A 27,402-nucleotide genomic window follows, 5' to 3' on the forward strand; every position below is an offset into this window, starting at 1 on the left:
ACACAGTAAATGGGCATTCATTGTGATCTTTTTTATTTGAAAAGATGATCTATTGATAAGTAGGATGATCTATGTTTAATACATGGCATTTAATGTAAGTTCAATTTACATTTCCCTGTTTCATTTGAAAATTTGGTCTGGGCTTTTACTCCCTCCCAAATTTTCTCTCTGCAATTCTAATGACCTTAATCTTTCCCACACAATTTTAATGAAGAGATTTTTGCAATTCAATTAGTTTTTTGAATCCAGGGATCCTTCAAAGATGAGATGTCGGTGAGTCCCGGGATTTAGGAAGAGCTAATGGTATGGTGTTATTCAATTGATATCATTAGCAACAGCAATTACTTGGACAAAAACCTTCTGGAATTTGTGGATTCAGGATATCCATCCCTGGTTTTTGGCACGAGTAAAATAATATAATTCCTTATTATTCTTACCAGTATTCAGCATTTTCCTAATGCGATACAGGAAGTTTATCCTGTGAAACAATGCAAACGGTTCCTTTGGAATATACATGAAAGAATCCTCCGGTAACTGAAGTTTTGACAAGCACCGTCTAATTATCTAATATTCAATTTCCAAAAACAGTGGCTGATAAATACAAACTTTCATTTGCAACTCGTTCCCATAATAGAAGAAAGCTAGTCCTAAAGGGAATGCAAATTGCAAAATAATACTCTTCATTGCTTTGCAGAACAATAAGTAGCCTTGAAATAAATAAATGAGCAACTGTTTAACACATTCCCAATCAAGACTTAAAAAGTGACATGGGAAGAAAATGGTGGATAAAGAACTCATGCCACGTATCAAACTTGTATCTTCAAAGGGGATGACCGCCAATAGAATGCTTGGTTCAAAAACAACTGTTTCCTGCTATGGAGAGGATTTAGGCAACCTTTGGTGTTACTGTCTCAGGAGGCTGTGGTAGAGTAACAGACCGAAGTAACTCCAGTGAGAAAAGGAGTCCCAGAAAATGAGAGAGAATAGTATTTCCACAAGCCTGAAACGCAACACAATAAACAATATTTGTCAGACTGATGAGAATATGGTAGCTGTCTCTGAAAAAGTGACATGCAAAGTCCTGCTCACACATTTGAGGGCAAAATAGTTTTATAATTTACAAGATATTACAAATAGCATATTATATATTGAACACAATTAATGTCACCTAAACAGTCTATTACAGTTGGCCCACAAAGTATCGCAACATGACATAAGGGCTCTCTCAACAATAAATGCCGAATTTGGATTACAAGTTAAACTTTTGAAGGACTACAATAGACAAAAGTATGAGACTACCATACAATTGTCTTCAAAAGATGATGATCTCTAGGGTATTTATTCATAGGCTACAATGTATGACAGTGTCCAAGATATTTATTATGTATCCAAAGACGGTCATTAATTATGTATGCATATGTTGACCATTAAAACCATTTTAGATTTACCATTTTAGCATTATTATTCGTACATTTTAACATCTTATCAGCTTTGTTTCAGAAGCACTTGATAGGTATCCAACACTTTTTCCAGATTTTATTATTATAAATGCCTTTATTCTAAATTTCTAGTACTCGGTTTTAATTCATACTTTAATTGTATTTTATTTTTAATTTGAATTAGTGTGCTACCAGCTAGGATTTTGTTTGAAATCTTTTTACTTTTTTGCTGTATTGCTAGGGTTTAACTTTATTTCCATTTTACCAAAAAGTAAAGCAGCATCGGCCAAGCCAAGTTCTCTTGGCATCTTGTGATTAGAATAAATGAAGAAATCAAGGACGACAGAAATTGGCAATTATGAGCTCTGCAAATTCAGGGAAATTTAGGGAAATATTAATCCGTTAGAGCATGTTTACAGGGATATTATGAAGCCATCTCTTTAAAGGGATATTAGCATAATAACTGGCAATGTTCAACCCAAAATGCTAATAACACTTCTAGTGCACAAACTTCATTGGAAGGAACTGCATGTCATGCAGCCCATTTGGCATGTGCCAATTTTGGGCACTAAAAAATTCCATTATGTTGCTATCGCTTTGAAGGGATATTAGCATAATAACTGGCAGTGTTCAACCCAAAATGCTAATAACACTTCTCGTGCACAACCTTCACTGGAAGGAACTGCCTGTCATGAAGCCCAGTTGGCATGTGCCAATTTTTGGCACTAAAAAATTCCATTTGTGTTGCGACAAGTCCTTATGAGAAGCAGTTGGTCACTGTAATGACCATAGCAAGCTGGGTTTCAAGGCACCAAGCCATTATTAGTTGAGGCATTATGGTAGGATGCAATAAAAAACATGTCAATTAGTCAATGAATGAAAACAAATTTGGGAAAATACAGGTTGTGGCACTTTTTCTTACAATTGGATTGATACCAAGGACCAAACCTTAATCAAATTCCTCATGGTTCCAAGATGACAACTAGTTTTTTCAAAGTCAATCGATACCTTTAATGAAATAAAAAGATGTCAATACTTTGTACAACTCATTGGACAAAGTAGTGATGGGGGTCAGACTGGAGAATGTTGTCCAACTAGTGTATGTAGCAACTAATAAACTTCTACAGGAGAGATGTACATTATTTTGGAGGCCCTTGGGCTACTCACTGCATTGACCTTCTCCTTGAAGATATTCAAAAATATTGGGAGAAGAGTATAGTGGAAAATGAGAAATGTCACACAATACATCCAAAAACACACATGGCACTGAAAACACTTGGCTTTGGATATTAGAGGACATCAAACTTCTGATATTGTAATGTCCCCTTCTCCGCGCTAGACCTTATGGTGCCTTGTTGTTCTATATTTCCATCCGGATAGGCTAACAGCACTTATTTTGAGGATGCCAGCCAGTCACAAGAGTCTTGGGTTTCGACAGGGAGACAATTAAATGTGTACTTCCTAAGTCACTTTATTTTAAAAAGTTGATTTATAAAGTACTTTATCATTTAAAGTTTACTTTATGACAAAAATGAATTAAGTGACTAAAAGACAAAATAGGCTTTTTATCCCGCATTGCCTAGTTGTTTGCATCTTTCCTCACATTGAGGTTATAAAAGCATCTACATTGGGATTTACAGCATGATACATGATATTGATTAAATACCAACAGGTTGCTTAAATGTGACAGGTAACTCTGAGGACGAAACCCCTTGAGTTGTTTGAGGAACTGGACGTGACCCCAGCACCTCATTAGAAGTAAATTCAGGTTCAGGCAGGAAATGGGCAAGGTGAAGTGTGGTGTTGACTCCAGAATTTGAAGTAAGTTATCTGATGATTTATTAGTTTGGGATTGTAGTTGGAAACATGTGAACTTTCTTCAATGCACCAGAAAACAGTAACTGTATCGACTAGTGGACTGTAGGGGCAACTAGAACAGAGCTGGGAGGACGTGGTCACTGTGTATCTACTCAGCGGCATTAGGAAAGGCAACATACAGCAGACAGGCAACGTTGAGCATATAGCTATCAGGTTCACCAGTCCAGACTGGGACATAACTCCACATTCACCAGGCTCCCATCTTCTCCCTCCCTCAACTTCAAAGGTAGACTTAGGATGAGTCATGGAGCAAGGTGGCCGCGGATTGGAAATCATAACACCACTGGAGTATCGCAGGTAGCAGCACGCGTTACAGGAGCCATATCAATCGCAGCAACAGTCATCTCGACCCCGTATCAAGGATAGCGAGTATTCAGCTAGCTCGCCCACCATTGGAAGAACAGTCAGCAGTATCTCACATACCTCAGGTCATGTGAGCAGTCTGTCCTCATACCCTAAACTCCAGGTTCATTTTGTTACATTTAGTCTTTCTTTTTTTGCTCATATGCTAAGGAACATAACTGTTATCAATGTGTCTTGGAATCTGAATGTGTAAGACGTCTGTTCATTGATCTGTTCCTAATCCAACTGGTTAATAGGCAAAATGATTGACTATGCAAAAGGAATGCAATTAATCTGGTTCATATGAATATCTTTTCACGTCTGGTATTTGCATATGTAATCACAGTTATAACAGCAAGAGATAAAAATGGCATTTGGATTCAACAGTACTCCTTAATATATGTGTTATTTTGATTGAATGTTTGTTATCCCTTGAGCTTCGGATCATTTCAGATATCTAGAGGTCAAATTCATACGGAGGTTGCATTTGCACCTCACAATTTGAGGACTTTAGCAACATTTTGAATACTTAAATCATTTTGTGAATACAAATCTATGCATTTATTTGAATGAAATGCATTAAGGAAACACATTTTTCAAGCCAATTTATATGTGCATGCCTATTTTATTTATGTAGGCACTTTAGATCTAATATGCTTATATGAACAATTTGTTTGATTTCAGTAAATTATTTCAACTTTGATGATTTGTATGAATATTTTTAGCTAGGGTCATTACGTTTGACCTTGTGGACGAAATAGTCAAAATAATTACATGAGATCAATGGTGGAAGAAGTTAGGAACATCACTGAATTGATCTACAATCACCCTCTGTTCTCAACATGACGAGAGATTGCACCAAGGGTAAAAAGCTTGAGAGAGGTAGTATGACAAATTTTGCAACTGACTTTCTCACCTTGAAGAGAAGTTGTGTAAGAACCCTTGTTAAACTTTATGCTAAAAGATTTCAAAGTTTTCCAATCTCAGCTGATGAGACTTTGGTAGAGCAATTTGCAAGTTTACTTTGAAGAATTTTTGCTAGGTTGTCTATCTTGTTTTAGAGCTTTGGTTTAATATAATCATAACTCCAAACTCGCTTTAAAAAATTGATATCATTTTGGCAAATGCAAAATATGAAAGAATGTAATACTTAATGACTGAAATAACCAATAACAACTATTGTCTGGGCAAAAAACTGTTGTTAATGAACAAAATTCAGAATGAAACATGCATACAACTTCTGACCTCTTGGAACAATTATATAGCAATCTCTTTGAAGGGATATTAGCATAATAACTGGCAGTCTTCAACCCAAAATTGTACAGCAAATGACATAAGGTCTGTGCTGAGGTTATTGCAGCTCCAAAAACTACAACACCTAAAGGTCAATGTCAAGCATGCAGATCACACAATGTTCTCTAGCACACACGCCACCTTCCATCCTCCAAATGCTAACACAAAGTCCTCGCAATCCAACAACAATAATGGTTTCTTGATGCAACTGAGTAGCTAACACAAGCTCTCGAAATCGCCTCAATATGGATGGATGAATCCCTTTGTTCCGACTATTATGTCTCATGCCAACCTCTGAAGGCAACCAAAAGATATGCACTCCAATGTCCCTTTGTCAATGCCAAAAACTCATACTACTACGACCAATTTTGCAGCCCAACGTGAGAAAATGATATTGCCCAAAACTCACTTTTTGTCATATCTTGGCATCCAGCTTTCAAGCTAGGCTTCAACAGAAAAAAAAATATACGATTGCCCAGCAAGGTATAGCATCCCAGTTTCACTAGGTAATCTATCTAAAATTCAAATATTTCAGACTGAAAAATATGTCTTGGAACAAGACTTCACAAATTTCATAAACCTACAAACATAGAATCCAAATGCAAAATTTGTAAGATTCTTCCTCTAACCAACTCGGGTAAGTCTTTCACTGACAAAATGTCAAAAACTGATATTCCCTTAGGGCTTTTGTCATAGGGGTTCTGCTCAACAAAAATCTCTCCAAAATTCTCATAGAGATTAGAAGCCATTTTACATAGTGACATGAGCTCCATAATCTCCTTTTATACAAACCAGTAAAATTTTCTCGAAAGCTTTTTCAAATTCCTGTTTTAAATAATTCATTAAAGCTCATTTAATAAAGTGACTATAACTATTAATATCCTCATTATTTTTCACTTAAGTCACTTTATGAATTAACTGAAGTCACTTTATGAATTAACTGAATAAAGCTATCTGCAAATGTTCATCATTTGATAACTTTAACTGATTAATTTAATTTATTCCCTAATTTAGTCTGCCTTAACCTACAGGAGGCAAAAAAAAGGCTAAACAGTCGCCTCCAACTACTTTTGGAAGGGGAAATAATAGCTCACTTAATAGGGTGACTTTCATATCTCCTTCCAATTTTTCACTACAGTCACATTAATCATTACCAAAATGTACTTTATTGGACAGCTTTAATTAATTGATTGAATTTATTTCCTTATAAATATGCTCTGGGAATAAAATAGGCTAACAGACACCTCCAACTACTCCTCAGAAGGGGATATCACAATTTGTACTTTGTTGAGATATTTGAAATAGATGCATGTGAGCTCACAATGGCTGAATTTATTTTATTCAAAGAGGTTGATAGAGAGAAGGTAGTAAAGGCACTTTTTCACATATCTCTGTGTGGAGAGTTGTAAAGAATATCAAGGTAATCTCAAACATTTTATATCTTTTAAATTCCACTTTGTTAAATATTTATTTTAATTGTAACTTCAGTTTTCTTGTAAGTGTCAAAGGCTTTAGTGATGGTTCTGTGCTTGGTGGATGGAGAGGAGAACTCAATGGGTTATGAGGACAATGGACTACATCTATATGTTGTTTTGCTTCATCCAGTTATCATCTATACCTTGGACTAGTCGTTCCCCTACTTTCCTTAATGAACTAGAAGACAAATAATACCGGGCACTTCTATTGGAAAAAAAATAGTACCTACTTCTGCTGAAGGGAACAAGTACAGGACTGAAGTCTTAAGCTTGTATCTTCTAGAATAAATCATTAATGTAAACCAATTTCCTAGATTCACTCAGTAGCACTGTGAATGGCAAAATCTTTAAAATATACGAGTTCTTGGACACAACCATGCTGGTCATGAGCTATCATTGAACAGATATTAGATCTTAAAATGATTAGCTTTTACACAGATACAGAATTGGATGAATGTTCCCCAAACATTTCAGACAGATATTTACTTGAAAATCCCCATTTGTGTATCGTTTTCTCCTCTAACAACCCTGTTTTTTTCTGTTTAACAATAAATGGTTCTTGATTTCAACAATTTATTGATCATGAGAATTGACAGTTGATCTATATAGTATCTGAGATCAATTGTACATTTAAGACCTTAGCAATGCACAAGTCTTTTGAGTTGAACCCAAAGAGGAAACTTATTGAACAGAAGAAACTTTCAGAGGAAACAAATTTGTCACATTTTTAAAATATAGTCTTAAGTTTAAACTTTAAAGCTATAGTTGTGAATAACTTGGCACTTGAATAATCAAACAGTGAGAGACTCCATTAAGACTCAAGAGGCACATGCAACATCTGAATCAAAATTGGAAACATCAAATGTTTTGTATCTTTAAAAATAAAATAAATACCTGCACCAAGAAGACATCAAGAGCCAGAACTGGACTGTAACCTGGAGATATTCCTTGGTAATACGGGTTAGCTGAAGAAGTTAGAGCCTTTGCCACTAAAACCCCTACAGTTGCTTGTATGCCAAGCACAGTTGCACCCATTCCAAGAATGTTTATGATGATTCCATTTTTTAGGTTTCTCACAACATCAGCGCGTAGAGGAGCCTGTGGAACACATGTAGTAGTTGATCTCAAAAACATATTTTTAAGTTCATAAACCAGTCTAGATGTATCAACAGTGATGTGACAAAGTAATTGTGAGACGAGATTAAATAGGACATATCTAGACAAAAGACAAAAGTAAAAGAAAATGGCACTAGATTTCAAGTCACAATAGAATTTTGATTCAGCAACACTGTATTCATTTAAATTAATTTTTAGATACTCAATAATTGTGTAGAACAATAATAATCTACTATTTCAAGTATATAAAATAAAAGTCTGGATTTCAAACATATAAAGTAAGGTTCTCATCAAATCAATCGCTGTTCACAAATGCGGGTAAAAGACTTATAGTAAGAAGCATGGAGAAGAACAGAATTCGGAATCAACTACAGAGCAAAATACTAAATAGATACACAAATTACCACATAACCTTTCATCCTTCCTGCGTCCATTAGTTAATAGAAATCATATCCATGAATATAATACTGAGTCACCTGGATTAATAATTACCCTGGACCCCACCTGCATGAAGGATTCCTTCTCCAGACTATGTTGCTCTAGGGTCAGAGAATGTTCAAGGATTAAATAGTTTACTATAAATTAGAGCATGAAGAGAATTATTGTTTAGTCACCTTCGGTAAGAAATATTGTGTTACCTTGAACAATGTTACTCTGTTCTCGAAATTAGATTGTCCATCCTCAGTCCATTATTTAATATTCATGAATTGTGATGGATACTAGAACGATTTTACAAACTGATACAAAAAAGAGCTAAAGTCAAATGAAGCCAAAGAGGAGCTGAAAATGTCAAAACTCTAGTTGATAAGGATGTACATATAGATAGAAAAAAAAAAAAGTGATTATACCACCTGCACTATTTAACACGGGAAAACTAAAATTAAAGCTTACACATATGTGGACAAAACCTAGAGAGGTCTCTCATGTTCAGTGGATGACACGGAGATACGGACAAAGAAAGACAAAAAGATGGTAAATAATAAAATGTTGATTTTATTCAGGAAAATTTCTCACATGAAAAATCATGCATTAATAGAATAATTAAACTGATAAAAACACAAAAAAGCAACCATCTCAACAACCCACCTCAAAAGCAAAAAATGCCAATAAGCATAACCAAAATAATAAGACACTACCTGAGAATGAAAGACCAAGAAGAAATAAATAAGTATATAAGAAACAAAATGTAAAAATAAAAAAGTAAAATAAACTAAACTAATAAATCAATAAATATGCAAAAACATATTTATGTATATAAATATACCCACACATACATATTGATATGTATCAAAATATACCCACACATACACATGTATATAAAAGCACCCATACAAACAAATTGAAGAGTACAACAAAACACAAAAAATGGAAAGATATAAAATTAAAAAGAATCAAAATAAAAAACAAATATAAATCAAGATAAATGAAAGAGATATAAAACAAGAAAGAAAAAAATTAAAATGAACAAGAAGGAAGACAACAAAATATGAAAAGGGAGGATCAAAAATAAATTATAAGGAAATGCAAATAAACCAATAAAGAGGCCAAATAAAAAGAAAACTGAAACAAACAAGTTGAATACTGTAACAAAGAAGTTCAATAAAAATCTAACGGGGGGAGGGGGTAAAGGAAGGCAAAAATGAAAAATAAACAACATAGAGAAAATGAAAGGAGTAAATAAATAAAGGAATGAAATGGACAAGATCGACAATAACTAAAAGATGATAGATCAAAAATATAAAATAAAGTGAAAATAAATGAGAACAATATAACCAAAGCAAATTAATGAAAATTAAATAAATACATAAAAATGGAATAAAAGTAAAAAATAAATAAGGAAGTGAACGAAAAACTAAAAATGAACTAAAATAAAACTCCAAACAAAACATGACAGCAAATAGGAAAATAAATCAACAAGAAAATATGTAGAAAATAAAAAACAATGAAAATATATATATATATATATATATACATACCAAACTATATATATAGTATAAATATCTTTATATCCATATCTTAATATTTATAGATATTTAATAATTTTATATTTAGAAAATGGTAATAACTAAAATAGAAAGAAGAAAGAAAAAAAAAAATATATATATATATATATATATATACTAATAAGGAAAACTAAACAACTAACTAGGAACACCTCCCAGCACAGCGGTAACTTGAAAGCCTCTCATCTGGGAAGTCTTGAGTTCGAGTCTACTCAAGCCCCATATTGATATCGGCTTTGTCCCATTACCAATACCAAAAAAAACAAAACTTAAAAAAAAGCCAAAAAACAAAGAACCATATTGGACTATAAGGGCCTATTTGGCTGCAGGAATAGGAATACATATTCGGGATATGTTAACGTAGGAATAGAAAATGAGCATTCGTATTCCTATTCTCTGTTTGGTTCACCCAAATTGAAATTGCCTGGACATCATTTGATTGTAACCATTCAGAACAAAATCTGATCACATTGCGGACCAAGACAGAAAGCCTCTTTTTCCCCTTTTGGCTTGTGTGATTGTGAATGATGTTGTAGTTGCAAATTCATGGCCATACCCCATTGTAATGCACCGGATGGACATCACAGGTTTTGGGTTTTTCGTCAATCCAAACAGTTGATTGTTGGCCGGGCAGCATTTCTTGTGGGCACTTTTCACAGGAAAAAGAGAAGAGACGACCATTATTGATGGGTCATGCTGGATGGAGACTTGTGCGTTATGGGTCATTGTGGATGGAGACTTATTTCAAATGTAAATGGCACAGTATGGTAGCAGTTGGTAGCTCTGTACCAAGCGGGAATAGCCGGAAGCTCTGTAAATGCAAACATATCAAATGCAAACATGCAATCCTAGAAATAAAATGAAAATGAATATAGAGTAAATTGTGCTAAACGGAAACACATCAAAACATGCACCACTTCTCTGCAAATCTCCCCAAATCCTCGTGTGAATGAACGAACGAGCGTCAGAACTTGAGCTGTGAAATAATCAGACTTGATATATTATCTTTTTTTATTCATAAAATTTGGAATAGGAATATGTATTCCAATTCCACCTATTTAGGTGAAATGGACAAATGCTCTTTTTTACCCAAAATTGGAATACCTATTCCTATTCTTAATTCCAATCTGACACAACCAAACAAAGGATATAAAATTTTAGGAATACTCAACTGCCTATTCCACTCTAATTCCAGTTGCCAAACGGGCCCTAAGTGAGTGTGTGTGTGTGTGTGTGTGTGTGTGTGTGTGTGTGTATCCAAATGAGAGTAAGAAAAAAAATACAAACCCAAAATGGAGGGCAAGACTGAATAAACCTAAAAGCAAGCAAGAAACCTAGGACACAAGAAGCACAAGCCACTAAAGACAATATGAGTCAAAGATGATACAACCAAGGTAGAACGAAAGAGAAGCATTACCATGTGAAAAGAATTAGACAAGAGGGCAAAGAGTCAGCCAGCTAAAAGAACTCTAGGAGTAACTAAAACCAAGGCAAATGAGGGGGGTCAAGAGTAGCACAAGAGGGCAAAAACGAGGACCAAATGAGGGAACAACTCAACCTAGAGTATGACGACCGAGAAGGCAAGGAGATGCGGGAAGAAAACCAAGAAGGATAGGGTGGGACGAACGGAAAGACACCAAGAAAGGGGAAAGACAAACCAAAAGAAGGATGACACACACACACAGAGACCATAGCCAAAGGAGGGGTGAGAGGAGAAATAATAAGCGAGGAGGCACTAAAAGGGGAGGATGATCAAAGACCTTGAGGGAAAATAAAGGAGGATGCCAAGGAAGGTTGAGAGCCCACCCTTCGTCACAATTGCAATCTCCTTCGTCTTCCTCTTAAAGAAAGTATCCTCTTTGGCAAGGATTTAGGTGTTTACCAAACAAATATGATGCTTGGTGGAAGATGAATGCTTAGCCAAGGCAAATTTACACACTTACTCATGCTTGATGTCAACACTATGTTCCTTGATTATTGTGACAAAAACTCTGCTAGTTACACCAATGTAGGGAGAACCATAAAAACATCGAACCATATAGACTTTGGAATCTTTGAACGAGAAGGGGGGGGGGGGGGTAAATGGTTTCTAAGGGTGGACAAGAGTTTGAAGGCACACCCACACACTGCTTTTTTTAAGGAGAATTTAGAGATTTTGTGGGAAATGCCTTCAGTAAAAGGGGAGCGAGGGGTTGGGAAGGGATGGGCATAGGGGTAGAATGAAAAGAGGCCTACCAAAAAGCTTTGGAAATTTTCTTGTCAGAATACCCATTGAGCTTGAAGACTTGATGAACATGGGCCAACTCCTGGTTCACATTGTCCTCATCACAATTATGAAGGGCTCTCAAAGCTAGGGTCTTAAGAATCTCAACATTTTGGCACGGGTGATGATGAGGTGAAGCAAGGAGATACAAGCTGATGTGGGTGAACTTGCAAAACCCCCGACAACCAAGAGAGCCACCAGGTTTCTTGACGAGTAACACATCAAGTAAAGGCAAACAGTCACCAGGCTCAAGCTCCTTGGTAAAGGAAATGCAAGGGGGCAAGTTGTTAAGGTGAGTGTGAAACTCCTCCAATTTATCAAGACCATGAGGCCAATACACGTTGGTGTCATCGACATAGTATTTGAAAGGAAAAGAGGAAAAGTCATACTCTTAGAGTGCTCCATATAAAGCTTAGCCATGATGGGTGAAGGGGGAGAATTTGTCACCATGTCGTCAACCTGCTCATAGATGACACCATGGAAGGAGAAAGGGGTGGATCTCAAGCACAAGTCCACCAGAGAAGTGATCTTGATACTAACCTTACATTTGACAATCCCAATGGCGTCAAGAAGAGGAACCTTGGCGAAGAGGGAGACATCATTAAATCTGATCAAAATATCACTACTTTCCAATTTGGAATCTTTGATGAAGTCAACAAAATGGTCAGAGACGTTGATGGAAGGATCCCAATTACCCACAAGAGGCAAAATTAACTTCATGAGGTTCGGAGATAGGCAATAAGTGGGCGAGCTAATGTTGTCCATGGTGGGTCTAAGAGGGACATTGGGTTTTTGAATCTTGGGGACCCCCATAGATGTAAGGGTGACTTGTTTGGAAGGAATTAGGTACCTCTTGGTGGCCTCACCAAATGAAGAGCCACAGATTGCCACTCTAACATTTTTTAAGAATCTTAGCGCATAGGTTGAGAGCAACAATTTTGTAGACTCGTGTCTGAAAGGTCACGCATCTTAGTGATATAATCTTGCCTATTCATAATGATTGTGGCATTACCTTTATTGGCTTCAGAAATAATTAAGTAAATATTGCTCAAGAGGATTTTAAAGGTAAGAAATTCAGCCTAGGGAATGTTACACTTAGGCAGCTTTGCATGCCTGAGGGCAATTGCACAATCTTGTCTCACCTCCTAAACCACCTTACAAGGGAGAGGACAGACCACATTTTCAATATTGGTGAAGAAGTCAATAAAAGGAATGGAGTGGGGGCCAGAGGAAAAGTTGAGACCCCGCTTGAGGGAATTGAAAGCAAGCAGGTCAAGGACAACAGAGGAGAGGTTAATCACCAATTTCGAATCCCAGTCATTAATCAAAAGATGGTTGGGGTTGCGAGGTTGGCAGACCGAAGCATAAGGAGAAGGGTGAGAGATAGGGGGAAGGCAAGGAACAGGTTGACTAGGAGAGGAGATCAAGCAGGAAGGGGCAGCCACATGAGAAAGAGAGAGGAGAGAGATCCGGAGCAACTAGCTCAGCAGAAGACATGTGGCAAGTATGAGGGGAAAGGGATGAAACAAATGAGCCACTGCTCCTCAGTACTCGAGAGGACAAGGAAAGGATACGAGGTATGTAACCCCTACAAGAAACCTCATTAGGGAAATTAATGCAACCACTATAAGAAAGTATGCAAGAGCAACAAACGGCAGACGTAACTGGAATATCTGCAGAAGAGTCATTGGCAACAAGACAATTTTTGAACATTGACATCAGATACACAGACCATGGCTGCTGGGGTCAGTCGTCTGTGAGGGAGAACAGTTAGCATCCCAGAGCCAAGCTCCTACAGAATCGCTTTGTGCCTGCTGAACAGAATCGCTTTGTGCCTGCTGAACCGGTTGGAGCTGGCTGAATCAATTGGTGCTTGCTCAACCACTGGAACTGCAACAGAGACAGCAGAATAGGAATGGCAGCAAGGAGACAAGTCCATCTGAGGAGTGGAATGCTGTGTGGGGGAAAGACACTGTCAAGGAAGAGGGTGCAGTTACAAAATCACAATGTGACATGTGACAATAACAGAATATCGTCATTGGCCAAGGACACAAAATATTTCAAGGTTGAAATTTTCTAATTTTTATAATTTATTTTCCAAGTCCAAAGAGTTTTCCCTTCAGATCCAGGACTTGAATCCTCTACAGTTGCAGTTTTGAACCTTTTCATATTTAAAACAAAATAGGGGACACACCATGAAGATTCTAATTTTGCTGATTATTTGTATATGAAATTTCATTTTCTAATTATCAGGCAAGGCCAGAATTGAAAATCTTTTATATCCAGAAAATTAATACAAAGAATTTATTGAAACTGATTAAATGTATTAAAAATATATCAAAATGATAATGTTAGCCTTCAAATTTTGTTTATTTATTCTCAATAAGGGTTCATTTATTCTCATTTCAATCTAATCAAACTAATCTAGTTCTGAGTTTCATCCATTAAAGTGAGGTTATAGAACTTTTTTTCCTGTCAAAAGCTATAGCTGAACAGACTTGATTGGCTGAGAAATCAAGCTGAAATTAAAACATCTACTTTTCCACAATATTGTGGATATGCGTATCTGATGCCCATAGGAATGTCTTCTATAAGTTCTGTGTTTTACTGGGAGACAGATGGCCACACATGCTCAAATGGACATCTAGCCATCCCTCCATCCCTGTCGTGCTGGGGTGATATATCTGTGAGAATAGGAAAATCAATTCTCTCTCAACAGTACCAAGTGCAGCCGCCCAGCCATCTCCCACTATCCATGCTCACCAGTCCATAATAAATGGGCTCTCTAACTCTCTGCAGCACCTGTAGATTAATTGTACATTTGCATTTAAATTGAATGCCTGAATCTGGCAGTGTGCTCCAATTTGCAGAGTTATGAGCTGTTTTGTTTGTCTTATTTTGTGCTTTTTTCAAGGTATCAGAGCCAGTTGAGTTCTGTGCTGTTTTCTGTGGATTTTAGCATCAGCTGTCTTGGTTCGAGTGTATGCTACGTATGCTGCAACTTACCTGCAATGTGATCTATGCCCTGTGAGTATTGGACGAGCATCATTAAGATATTGCTATCAAATGCTGAAAGCCTTTTGTAGTTTTCTGTTACAAGCTGAGCTGAACAGAACAGAAATGTCCCCTTCCTGGTCCCCTCTCCTTTTCTTTCTATCCAGTCTGGGTCTGCAGCCTATTATTTCTTTTCTTTCTCAGCTCTCTCATCCTGATGATGGATCATTGAATATGATCCGAAACGTTGATGCTGATAAACTCACACACAATCTCACCCAGAAGCATAAAGAGAATAGAAACAGTTATTTTTTCCATCATTTGTGAAAGGTTCAACTGCTCCATTGGTCAAAAGAATACTGGATCTTTTGACTCTTGAAGGAGCTACCTCAAACTCTGTGAGCTATGTGAGGCAGATATGTGGATTACAAGCCTGATTTAAGTTTATTGAGCTGTTTTTTATTTACTCTATCGTGACTACTAGTATTATTACAGACAATCCTTTGAAAATCTTGGAAAAGTTTTCCACCAGAAGAGCCTGAAACTTCTTGCACTGGTCTGACTGCAAGCAACTGCATCGGAGAGGATTCCATCAGCACATTTGCTTTTGTGTTCTATCTAATGATTTTTAACACAAACACTCCCACCATCGATCCAATTCAGTAGCTTTACTTTTGCAAATTTATAGTGTCCATCTCTAGTTTGAATCATGTTTGCATCTTAAAGTTTGATGGATACAGATGTCTAGTGCTATGTACGTTAATATAAAATCTAGATTACGGTGCCCTGTAGTGCACCAGGTTGATTCCTGTTTACAACTTAAAGTTAAATGGATATTACTGTCCATTGTTATCTAACATGTACATGGTATAGTTTCAGCTAGCGCAACTTAAAGATTAACGAATATGACTGTTTATTGCTAACAAACATGTACATAGCATACTTTCAAGTCATTGTTGTTTTTCACTAATGAATTTTTTTATCAGCCCAAGGATATGTCAAGGATGAGAATGCATTTTGAAATATATGATCATAGATTTTGTGACAAATATCACAACTCCAAAACTCTCAAGTGATTCAATAATATTTACAAACAGAAATATTATCTCTTAAAAAAACATTATATTTAACTAAGTCAAGATTTTTAATGTCAATGTTTCAGCTCAGATACCATGATCTAACATCAGAGATAGAAAACATGAAGGATAGATTGCAAACAATGCTCCTTAAAAGGAGGGAGAACCTGGAGGAGAAAACAAGAAGACGGAGAGGGCAAAGACAAAAAGAAATTGGATAAAAGGACAGAAACACCAAACAAATAAAGAGATAGTAGAGAGAAAACGTGAGAAAACACAAAGTAAACTAAAATAAACGTGAGAAAAGTAAACTAAAACAGGTAAAAGTAAAACACAAACAAGGAACCAATTATGAAAGAAAAACCTCAAGCAATAAACGAAATTCCAAAATGTTCGGTACCAGAAGAAAGATCCAATAAAAAAGTTTAATGACCGGACGAAAAAAATAGGATCTAAACAATTTGGAAGACAGGAAACAGAAAACTACTGTAAAACAGGATAGTCATTTGTCTTCTCTATTTTGCATCCTATCAGTAAACCTTTTTATCATATCTTTCTCCTGGGATTGATAAATTTGATTTTTCTCTTTCAATTGGTTCCTTTTTTTATCTTAATTTTGCTCCTCTTTTAAATCTATTTCTTGTGATTTTTTAACTTTTTAATTGTTTGGTGTTACTCTCTTTTCATGCACTTCACTTTGTCTTTGTCTTCACCATCTTGTTTTCCATTTCAGGTACTCCCTCCTTTTAAAAAGCATCAACTGATCATGTTTCTTCTTCCTGATGACAGGTAATGAAGTGTGATATGAAAAGTCGATGTTAAAAATCGTGAGACAATTAAATCCAGAAGCATCGTAAGCAATAGTATGGACTATGGAAATATCATGACTGTTGAGAAATATAATCATAAAGGTTCACCTGGAAAATAAAAATTGCATGATATGAAAACTCTTGTTTGTGAACACTAAAGTGCTGCTTAAATATAGAACATGTGTTGTACTAGAGTTTATGAATCAATAAAATAGAATATATTGTAGCAATTCTTCTTAACTTCACACTAATGTCTATATTGCATTTATTATTTCCAAACAGTAAATAAACGTTTTGGCTGAAATAGACTAATAGTTAACACATCTCACTCTTGTTACCTTTGCAGGATCATTTGCATATTTCCGAAGCCGCTCAGATAGCCGAATGTACCCAAAAGACCAGAAGACAGACAAAAAAGCTGCAGCAATTCCACTAGCAGTCAAGTAAAATGTTGGTGGAGATGTAGGGCTCCCAGTAATGACTGCTGAGAAAGAAAGTATCACAGCAGATACAACTGTGCATACAAGCTGGCTCCAGAAACCCAACCCTCCCAGCCGCTTAAAATACATTCCAGTCCTTTCTAGCCGTTTGGAAACCTATGCATCAACAACATTAATTTGAAGCTAACAATTCTATGATGTATTTTTCTCTAATATATGTCATTCAACTTAAGTACGTGCTTTTTTCTTGAGTGCAATGCAAGAAGATTTGAAATTGAAATTCAATAACTACTGCAATGCTCTTGACTAAGTTTAGATATTCAAGTCATAAAAGTAATTCACATATCAACTGTATATTCATCAACAACATTTCCAGCAAACTCATACAAGGGTCTACACTTAAATGTACTTCAAAATTATATCTAGCAAGGACAACTCTGGTGGAGGATCTACAAAGGCACTTGAAAACTTCCACAATGTTCTTAAATTTGTTGAAATCCTTCAAATGTGGAACCCCTTTTCCTATAAATTTGATTTAAGTTGATGGTGATACCACTCTCTATTGGGAAAAGCTGAATGTTGTTTGCTACATTTCACAAAAAGTATATATGCATGCATAGCACATAATTCCAAGAATAGTTCTCTAACACTTACTTAAAGTCATAAATCCATTTTTTCTTCTGAATTTCATTAGAGCTGATGGTGCTCTCCGACAGGCTGAATGTTGTTTAGTAGCATTCTTTGGTGAGAGGAATACATCTAAGAATGGTACACAATCCCAAGAATAGTTGATTCACAATTACCTAAAAGAACACAAACAATAAAAGACCTTAACCCCTCTTTCACAGAATGTCATATTATTTCTATTTGACTTTAGGTTTATATAAATGACAAAATTATAAGCATAACATGGCAGTTGCGTCTTTGTCAACTGGCACTTTGGAATGTTTCAGAAAGTAATTGCCCTTTGTCACCTGGCAGTTTCACTTTTTCCAAATGGCAGTTATTGTTAAGTAGAGGTTTCACATTTCCCAGATGACAGATATGGAATTGTCCATCACAGTTTTTTGGCAAATAATGGCTTCTCCCAGTCTAGTCTAATGGTTTTGTTACTCAAATCTTAACAGGTAGTAAGATCAGATAATGGTGTCTCTTCCACAGAAAGCTAATCAGGAGCCCTTTGGTGCATAAAGGATCCTCCCAAAGGCTCTATAAATGAGAAACGCAAATCGATTTGCATGTAACAGTGTGAAAGTAAGCTAAGGAATTCATTTGGTTGAAACAAAACAATATAGAGAAAAGAGTAGTTTGAGTAAGCATAACAATAGGATGCATGTTGTAGCATAATCTTTTCTTATTATGTAATTGTTTTGGTCTGGCTAAGGAATAGAAGTTGAACTATTGTCACATTCAGTTGGTTTGCCCCACACTAAGGTTTCCAAATTCATTTTTGCTTTGGTTTGTAATTTATTTTTTTTCCATTTCATTTCCAGCCATTGCAATATTTGTTTTATTTTCAACAACTAAAAATTGCAGTATTGGTGTCATTTCCAACAATAAGAGAGCACTAAGGGTCCGTTTGGTTCGTGGAATTGTAGAAATCAGGATTTCTACAAATCTTGGTTTTGCCAAATCATGGTTTTGCAAATCTTCATTCCTATTTTTGGGATTTTACTTGAACTGTTTGTTTCACTTGGAAGATGCATGTGAAGACACATTTTTATGCGTAAACTTGGAGCTGAAGGTAGACTTCAAAAAGTAGTCCAATATATTGTTTTTACACTCCTCAAAAAACATAACCAAGTTTTGATTTTCAATTCCTACTTGCTAGTAGGAAGTCGGAAAACCTGATTTTGAGACAAAATTGGAAGTCCGGTATTCTAATTCCATTTTGCCAATTTTGAAACAAATGCAAAAAATTTCAAATACGGATCTTTTGAAAAAGCCAATTCCTGTCATCTTCGACAAACCGAATAGACCCTTAAAACAAGTTGCATTCAAAACTATCATTTAAATGGAACCAACATTCAAGTCAAACAGCATTCTAATGTTCTATAATTTCCAACAAATGGTTCATATTGGTGTCAAAGTAAGTTTAATCTTTGGTTGTTGTGGATAGTGTTTGGTTGATTTCCATGACAGTAAAATGATCAAAGAGGAAATAAGCTGAGCTTTATAAATCACACTTTACTATAAAAGTGGAATCAAGAAGTGAGGAAAATCCCAAAGGAAGCGAAGATAATCTTGCAAGAACTGGAACTCTGGAATCAAACATGCAGTATGTAATGAAGTCACAACATAACACCACCAGGCAACAAGATCTCATGTCTAAGAAACAAGCATCTATGGAGATGGTTGTTCTTGCTCTTACCAAGAAATTCATCATAGAAGAGAAGGCCCATGATGAGGATATTGTTTAGTTGATTTGCATGACTTTAACGTGATCAAACAGAGAAGTTGAGCATTACAAATCAAAACTTTCTATAAAAGTGGAAGATACTAGAATTGCATTCTTTTTTGTATATGATTGTTTCATTTAGAAACATTGTCTTGTAATCTCTTATAAATAAAGACTTTCTTCTTTATTGTATATATCGATCAATAATAACAATTTTGAGCACTGCCTTGGCATTGTATCTTACAAATCTCACATAGTTGCAAGACTCAGCATTGTCATCTTGTAACTATGTAGTTGCAGGCGTGCAGCATTAAATTGTGTCAGTGACAAAGGTACTTGTGTGGCCGCATCCAGTCAACATGTACTTGCTCTTGCGTCTAGTAGTGAAAACTTGTTTTAGAATAGCAAACTTTTTCAAATTCCTCCAGATATTCACTACTAGACGCAAGAGCATGTACATGTTGACTGGATGTGGCCACACAAGTACCTTTGCCACTGACATGATTTAATGTTGCATGCCTGCAACTACTTAGTTATAAGATGATAATGTCGAGTCTTGCAACTATGTGAGATTTGTAAGATAAAACACCAAGGCAGTGCTTAATGTTCGGTGGATATTTTTCAACCGACAGTTTTGGGTAAAAATTCAGTCGCAAAATAGGACGACCAGCCACAGCGTGTGAGACAAAGTCTCTCCTACCTTAAAGGGAAGGCTCCCCCTTTTCACCGTTCCTTGGATCAACTCAAGGTAAGCAAGAAGTCGAGAGATCTTAAACAGGGTGTTACTAATATCCTTTCTTCTTAACTTTCAAGAAAGGATCCACTTACTCGTAGAATGAATAATGAGCAAGGTAAATCTCTAACTACACTTCTATCAAAAGCTGGAAACAGTGATATCGATAAATCTTCACTAACTCAAAGGCTAGCTAAAACATACCGATTTGGCTCTAAGTCCTGTTGTACTTCTATGTGGTAAAATGTTTACAATTAGGGCACAAAGAATCCTAAAAGTAACAACAATCTAACTATTTTGCGAATTAAGATGAAAATACAAGCCACAGACAAAGCTTCTAGCTATGGATTTTCACAATTGTTCCTGGTCAAAGCTCGGGCTTCAATTGTTTCTTAACTCTCTATGCTCTTTTATTGAACACACAATAATAACATGAATCAAGACAATAGGCACAAATTATAGTCAAAGCTTCTAATTTGTTCTATCACAATTGCTTCCAGTCAAAGCTTCGAATCCAATTGCTTCTTTTATTCACTTTTCTCTCAAATTCGTACTACACAATCAAAGTTATGCTTGCACAAATGTGGCAGAGCTTTCTTGCATACAACAAAAGATAATTTTTACAATGAAGGGGCACTCCTTTATATAGGCAAAGAAGTTGAGAAAAAGGGGGAGCAACTCAACCAACTTTGACCAAGTCTAACTACAAGAGAAGATATAGGGTTACATGCAACTACACGTGCAACTCACATTACATCTTTTACATACACATGTAACTCGCATTACATGTAATTACACTTTTTCATGTAATGCATCTTCTCCAACTACAAACATGAAAGAAGAAGAAAGAAGACAGAAGAGAAAAGAACAATTCTAAAAGGCCTTGTACTTGACGATGCAATCATAGATGATAACAGGATTGGGAGTTCCTGTACCTTGCACTGCTGCATTCACGTTGATAACCATAGTGTTGCGTCTTTTGACAACCTCCAGCTCTCTTTGATCAATTGTCCATTATCATGTGGAAACTTGATGTGATCCATCTTTTCTCGCTCAAGTTGTCGTGAATTCTCCTTTGTAGATCGGCACAAACTGGAGTCTTTGACACTTTGAAAACCTTTTTGACGATGTTCGGATGTACACTCAGAACAACTATCCATCAGCACCTTTAACTCCTCTTTTTTTTTTTTTTTGAAATAAAGTGTTTGGCGCATGAGAATGTGTGTAAATGGAAATTGCCGATTTTCAAAAAGTGACTTGGGCTTTCAAGATGTCAGTGCACGGAAAATGGAATACATGTAAATGCAACATGTAACAGAAAGTGGAGGGTGAAATGAGATGCAAGTGTGAGTGAAAGATACGCTTTACATGCATATTCGGATGAAGGCTAAGATGAAAAGTATGGAAAGATACATAAACATGTATTTGCTCATGGAGATGCGAATGCATATGGAGAGGAGAAAATGACATCTTTTTGACTTTACAAAAACTGACTTTTAGTCAAAATTGGACCTTTTAGATGCAATTACACGTAAGACATTTCGTGTAATCGTGTCGTGCAAATGAAAGCAAAAGGTGAGATAGGTGAAAACGGAAGTGGAAAATGGGATTACATGCATGTGCGGATGGCAAATGAGATGATAAACATGTAATCACATTTGTCGGATGAGATGTGAGATGTAATGACATGAAAATGGAATGTGAAAAATGATAACGCTTTCGCATGTAATGAAGGAAAAACAAGTTTTTGGGAAAAAACTTGCAACTTCTCCAAAAGGAAAAAAATCGGCAAACAAAAACACAAAACCAAAACAAAAGAAAAACAAGACACTTTTGAAAACAACTCAAAACATGCCAAGATGCAATGCACTCCAAAGATGAAATTCGAATTTGGAACTTGGGGAAGAACCAAAGACATCAAAATGAAAAAGAAATTCATATTTAAAGGAAAAATGCATATTCTAAGGCAAAGATTTTCACAAATGGCATCCATTCAACGATTTCATGCATAAAATTAGCAAGGATAAGCATGAATTAAAATGTAAGAAAGAAGAGGTCCACTTACATGATGAATATGTGCCAAAAATGAAGGAAAAGATGCTCTTTGTTTGAATTTTTTTTCAAAAAATGATGAGAACTTTTCAAATCTCCAAAATCCGAATGATGAAGAGCAGCAAACAAGGAGATTATTTGGCAAAATGCCAAAACATACCTTAGATTAGCTCCTCCTTGCAACGTTTTAAAGATTGCATGTTCTTGAGCCGTTTTTGCCAAAACAAGCAAAAAACGTGATCTTCAAAGTAAAACGTTTTGATGATTTAACACCAAAATAATGATCCTCAACCAATGTAATCACCTAATGAGGTAAAAACGATTTGGTCTCATGCAAAAACGTGATCAAACTTGGCAGACTTATGGAGTTTTATGCAAAAAAATGCCCTAGATTGGGAGTTTCAAACACGTTTTTGGGTGCAATAACTTGATTTTTTATGACGGCAAAATGATCACCTCTTCAAAACATGATGAATGCAACTGATTTCATTCAAATTCATGGAGAAAATCAAAAGTTATGATCAAAATAGGAGGTTTTTGGAGCAAGAACATGTTTTCTTCACATAATAGGACAATTTTATGTTCATTACATATTTTAAAACATGTTAGAAGGCAAAATAGGACCTTTTTGAGTCCAATGCATGTTTTAAAATATGTCTTGAGATATAATCTCACTTTTTAAAGCCCATTACATATTTTAAAATGTGCAAATCTCCAAAATCTCACTTTTTGGAGTCGCATTTTTCATGCACAAGCATGAAAACTCAACTTTTCATGTCATTGCATCAAAAAAGTCCACTTTTACAAGCTTTTGATGTAATTACTTGAAAAAGGTCTTCAAAATGAGTTTTCATATACATTAGCATGAAAAGTTTCCACTTTTCATGGGTTTTTACATGCATATGTACATAAAATGTCCACTTTAAGGCTTTTAAATTATGCATTTCACTTATTTTTATAAAAATGTCAACAATATGGGTCAAAAATAACATTTATGCATTATATTAATCAATATAAGTCATAAACATTAAGTTAAAGTGACATTTATATAAGTATTTGATTTAAAATTAAAAAAATTAAAAAGTAACTATATAGTTCTATAGTCACTTTAAGTGAAAAATTAAAAAGTAACTCAACTTAAAATTATAACATAAAGTGCACTATAGTCACTTTAAGTTATAAATTTAAATGAAAAGTAACTTCAAAACATAACAAAAAGGGAATAAAATGTTATATTTTCAAAAAGTGAATGTCAAAATGAAAATATAATATCATTTTTTTTAATTCGTGCTAGTGCACCTAAAATGTCCACTTTTGAGGCACTAAAATGACCATATCTCTTGACTGACAACTCCGATTGACCTCTAGGTTAGACCGAATCGAAGGGGAAATTGAAAGGCATAACATGAGCAAATTCAAAGGGCCAAAAACAAGCAAACACAAACTCAAAAGCAAAGAACGGACTGTGAAGGCTTCAAAAATCAAGCAAAGGCTCAACAGAAAGCAAAACGAAAACTACTTGACGAAGGCCTTCAGTAAAACAACTTGATATTCAAATTGAAATGGATCAATCGATCAACATTAAGCAATTGAATATCAAATTCAAGCTTAGAGAAACATGAAACTAGCTTGAAAAAGTTGCGTACTGTTATCAACATTTTATGGTGACAAAATGCAGGACAACACTTAAAACTATTATTATTGATCGATATTTATAATAAAGACAAAAGTCTTTATTTATAAGAGATTACAAGACAATGTTCTAAATGAAACAATCATTAACAAAAACAACTAAGATGACCATTAAAAGAACATTACATTATTTAATATCCTAAATGGTCATCTGTGGTTCTTTTAGTTACTAACCCCCTTCTCCTCAAAATGCATAGAAGGTTGCTCCCTTCTCTTCAGAACGCTCTGTGAATGAGCTTGCCACTCAGACTCTTGCTGATTCTACAAAACTTCTGGATATCAACAGAATAACCACAATCCTTCCAACCTGATGTTGGCAAAACAAAATTCTCCCTCCCTTTAGCTAGCCACATCGAGTTTACTTTCTCAACCACTCTCCTACACAAGCTATTGACCCTAGAGAAAGCTTGGTTTGAGGGACGCCCAAAATCACTCATTTGAAGATTTTTCGCTCTACAACTTAAGCTTGGATTCCAAGTTGCAATGTTTATGGGTTGTAGTGATAACCACAATGATTATCAGCTGATTGATGTAAACAATAATCGTCTCATATTCAGTTGCGACAATGCATTTTAATGATGAATAAGGGCCCTTTCTGCTCTCTATCAAGTTTTGAGCCCTGGGGATGAGCCCATGAAGGCTAAGAATTTAGGTGTTCATCTTCCCTTAGGTCAAGTTGATGGGACGGATTCAAATGACTCTGACTCTAAAGTTGTGGAGTCTCTCGGGCATGATATTGCCCACCCAGCTTTCCTCAAGAAAATTTTGATCCACATCCAAATGGCTTTGTTCCAGGTACTCCAGGTCATCTTGATACCTCTGAAAGTACCTTGATACCTCTGACTTGGATGTAGGTGCTTCTATTCTCTAACCCAAGTGGCGGATCAAGTCAACCAGTGAATCTTCATTATGAAGAACTTATTGAGGGTAGATCAACTAGGCGCATGAGCAAGCAAAAAACAATTAACTTGGCCAACATTCACAATGTTTATGAGCCAGAGGCCTATTCAAATGCTAAAAGAATACTTGAGCAGGAATAGGCTATGGAAGCTGAACGCTACTCTTCTAAAGACCAACACTTGGATCCTGTCCAATCTTCCACCTTGGAGGAAACCCATCAGCTACAAATGGGTGTATAAATCAAGTATAAGGCTGATAGAACTCTTGATAAGTACAAATTTTGGTTAGTAGCTAAAGGATTCTCACAATAAAGAGGGCATTGACTATGAAAGACATTTGCTCCCACAACAAAATGAGAACCACTTGGCTTGTCCAGTTTAGATGGAAAAACCATCAAAAGGATGTCAATAATGCATTCCTCAATGGTGAATTGTAGAAAGAAGTCTATATGATGCAGCCTCCAAGTTTTAAAGTTGCCAGTAAATAACACTACATATGCAAACCAGTGAAAGCACTCTTTGGCCACAAACAGGATCCTTGAGCTTGGTACACAGAAATTGATAAGTAGTTAGTTGATCAAGGCTATCACAGGAGTCCTTCTGATCCCAATTTGTATGTTAAGAATACTGGTGGTGATATCTTTCTTGTCACCCATATTGATGACCTAATCATCACTAGAGTAGAAGTTTGGCAGACAAATAGCCACTTTTGAATTTCTCAGTCAAAGTATGCCAAAAGTTTGTTGGACAAGTTTTAAATGCACAATTGCTGCATCTACACCTATGAGAAAGGGTTGAAACTCTATTACATGTGGTGAATGAATTAGCATTCAAGCAACTAGTTGGCAGCCTCATCTATTTCATCACCACTAGAACTTTTCTCAAATATAATGTGAGCTATATCTCTCATTTCGTGACAGCCCCAAAAGTTGCACATTGGGTTGCTGCAAAGCATGTGCTGAGATATGTGAAGGGCACTCCTGACTTTGACATTTTGTACAGCAAAAGCAAAGATCCTAGGCTTATTGGTTTTATAGACTCAGATTGAGCAAATTCTATTGATGACAGAAAGTCTACTTCTGGGTATATTTTCAATTGGGACACAAGTGCAATCACATGGACTAGCAAGAAGCAACAAGTGGTGGCTCTTTCCTAAGCTGCAGTAGAATTTCAAGGAATTGTTCAGGCAGCCTGTGAGGCAATTTGAATTTGAACTATGCTTTTTGACATGCAAATGTTTCAAGCAGGTACTTCAGGCTTGTATTATGACAATTAAAGGATGCTGAAACTAGCCAAAAATCCAGTCTTCCATGAGCAGACCAAACACGTTGAGCTTCATTGTCATTTCATCTGCAAGTTTATAGAAGATAGATCAGCACAGCTGCAGTAAGCTCCAATTGAGGACCAGACTGCAGACATCTTCAACAAGTCTCTAAGCCCATACAAGTCAAATTTAGTAGGCAACTTGGTGTAGTTGATTGGTAGACCATTAAGGGAGGGTATTAAAAGAATGTTTAATTAATTAATGGTCATTTATTTTAGTAAGATTTAGTTTTCTTTAAATTGTTTCTAGTTTTGTTTAGATTACAATTTCTGAAATTTGTTATAATGTAACTTTCAATTCCATTAACAAGTATCCAATTACCATAACGAAAACATTTCTGGATAAGCCATGCATGTGTGACCACAAGAAGCTACTACTGCAGATAAAATAGGTAAAGAAACATATCAAAGTTTCAATCGGAAAGGAATCGAAATCTTGGGACAAAAACAAACAACCAGAAACCAGAAAGCAATTGCAGAAATGGATGTCAACTAGGCCAAAGAGATGACAATCCTTATCCATCTTCCTCTTGCACTATGAAGTTATGTTATATCCAACGAAACTCAAATTTTGAAGTTATGTTATGACTAAAATATATTTCAAGATAACGAGTACCTATCACACATAAAAATGATTGAACCAAGGCTATAATTTGACTCATCTAGCTAACTATATGGTAATTATATCGACAACTAAGAATGAGTCTTAAATATTTTAAGTCCTGCAAAAAAGCTTGCGACTTTGCTGAAATTTGGAAGATATCCACATGTCCCTTGGCACTCACTATAAAGGATCTGAAAATGATTGAGGATGATGCCCATATGCTGTTTTGATGCAGTGCAATGAATTTGGCTCTGATAAAACAAAAGAATGTTCACAGTTCAATGTAAGATAACTTCTATTATTGACTGCCATGTGGCATTCATAAAAAAATATAACATCTTGGCTTGAAATTCATCTTAATTCACACATAAATATTGTGAATTCCTCTTACTTAAAATTTAAGATGAGGGTCTCATGTGTCAAATTTTCAACTTTGGATGCTGCAGTTGATACTAGGGCTCCTAATCACAATAATTTTAGTGCTAACCACCATTTGGTATTCATAAAAGAACAGACTATTTAGTTTGGTTTTAACTTCGATCTAAGTTTCATCTAGATATTGTGAATATTTCT

At 35.7% G+C, this 27,402-nt stretch overlaps 1 protein-coding gene across 1 annotated transcript in view; it reads right to left on the reverse strand.

The window, feature by feature from the left end:
- Positions 1-407: 407 nt before the first annotated feature.
- TIC21 (translocon at inner membrane of chloroplasts 21) overlaps positions 408-27,402 on the reverse strand; it is a 29,996-nt gene continuing 3,001 nt past the window's right edge. The window contains exons 2-4 of the mRNA XM_089787019.1: positions 17,027-17,284; positions 7,322-7,525; positions 408-1,000 (exon numbers count right to left, since the gene is read on the reverse strand). Of these exons, the coding sequence (XP_089643145.1) occupies positions 887-1,000; positions 7,322-7,525; positions 17,027-17,284 (576 nt within the window). The 3' untranslated portion in view covers positions 408-886. The remainder of the gene's footprint in view (positions 1,001-7,321; positions 7,526-17,026; positions 17,285-27,402) is intronic.

This window comes from Cupressus sempervirens, chromosome 6, assembly GCF_028749045.1.
Source record: "Cupressus sempervirens isolate cs-2001-9-10 chromosome 6, ASM2874904v1, whole genome shotgun sequence".
In the NCBI taxonomy this organism is placed as follows: domain Eukaryota; kingdom Viridiplantae; phylum Streptophyta; class Pinopsida; order Cupressales; family Cupressaceae; genus Cupressus; species Cupressus sempervirens.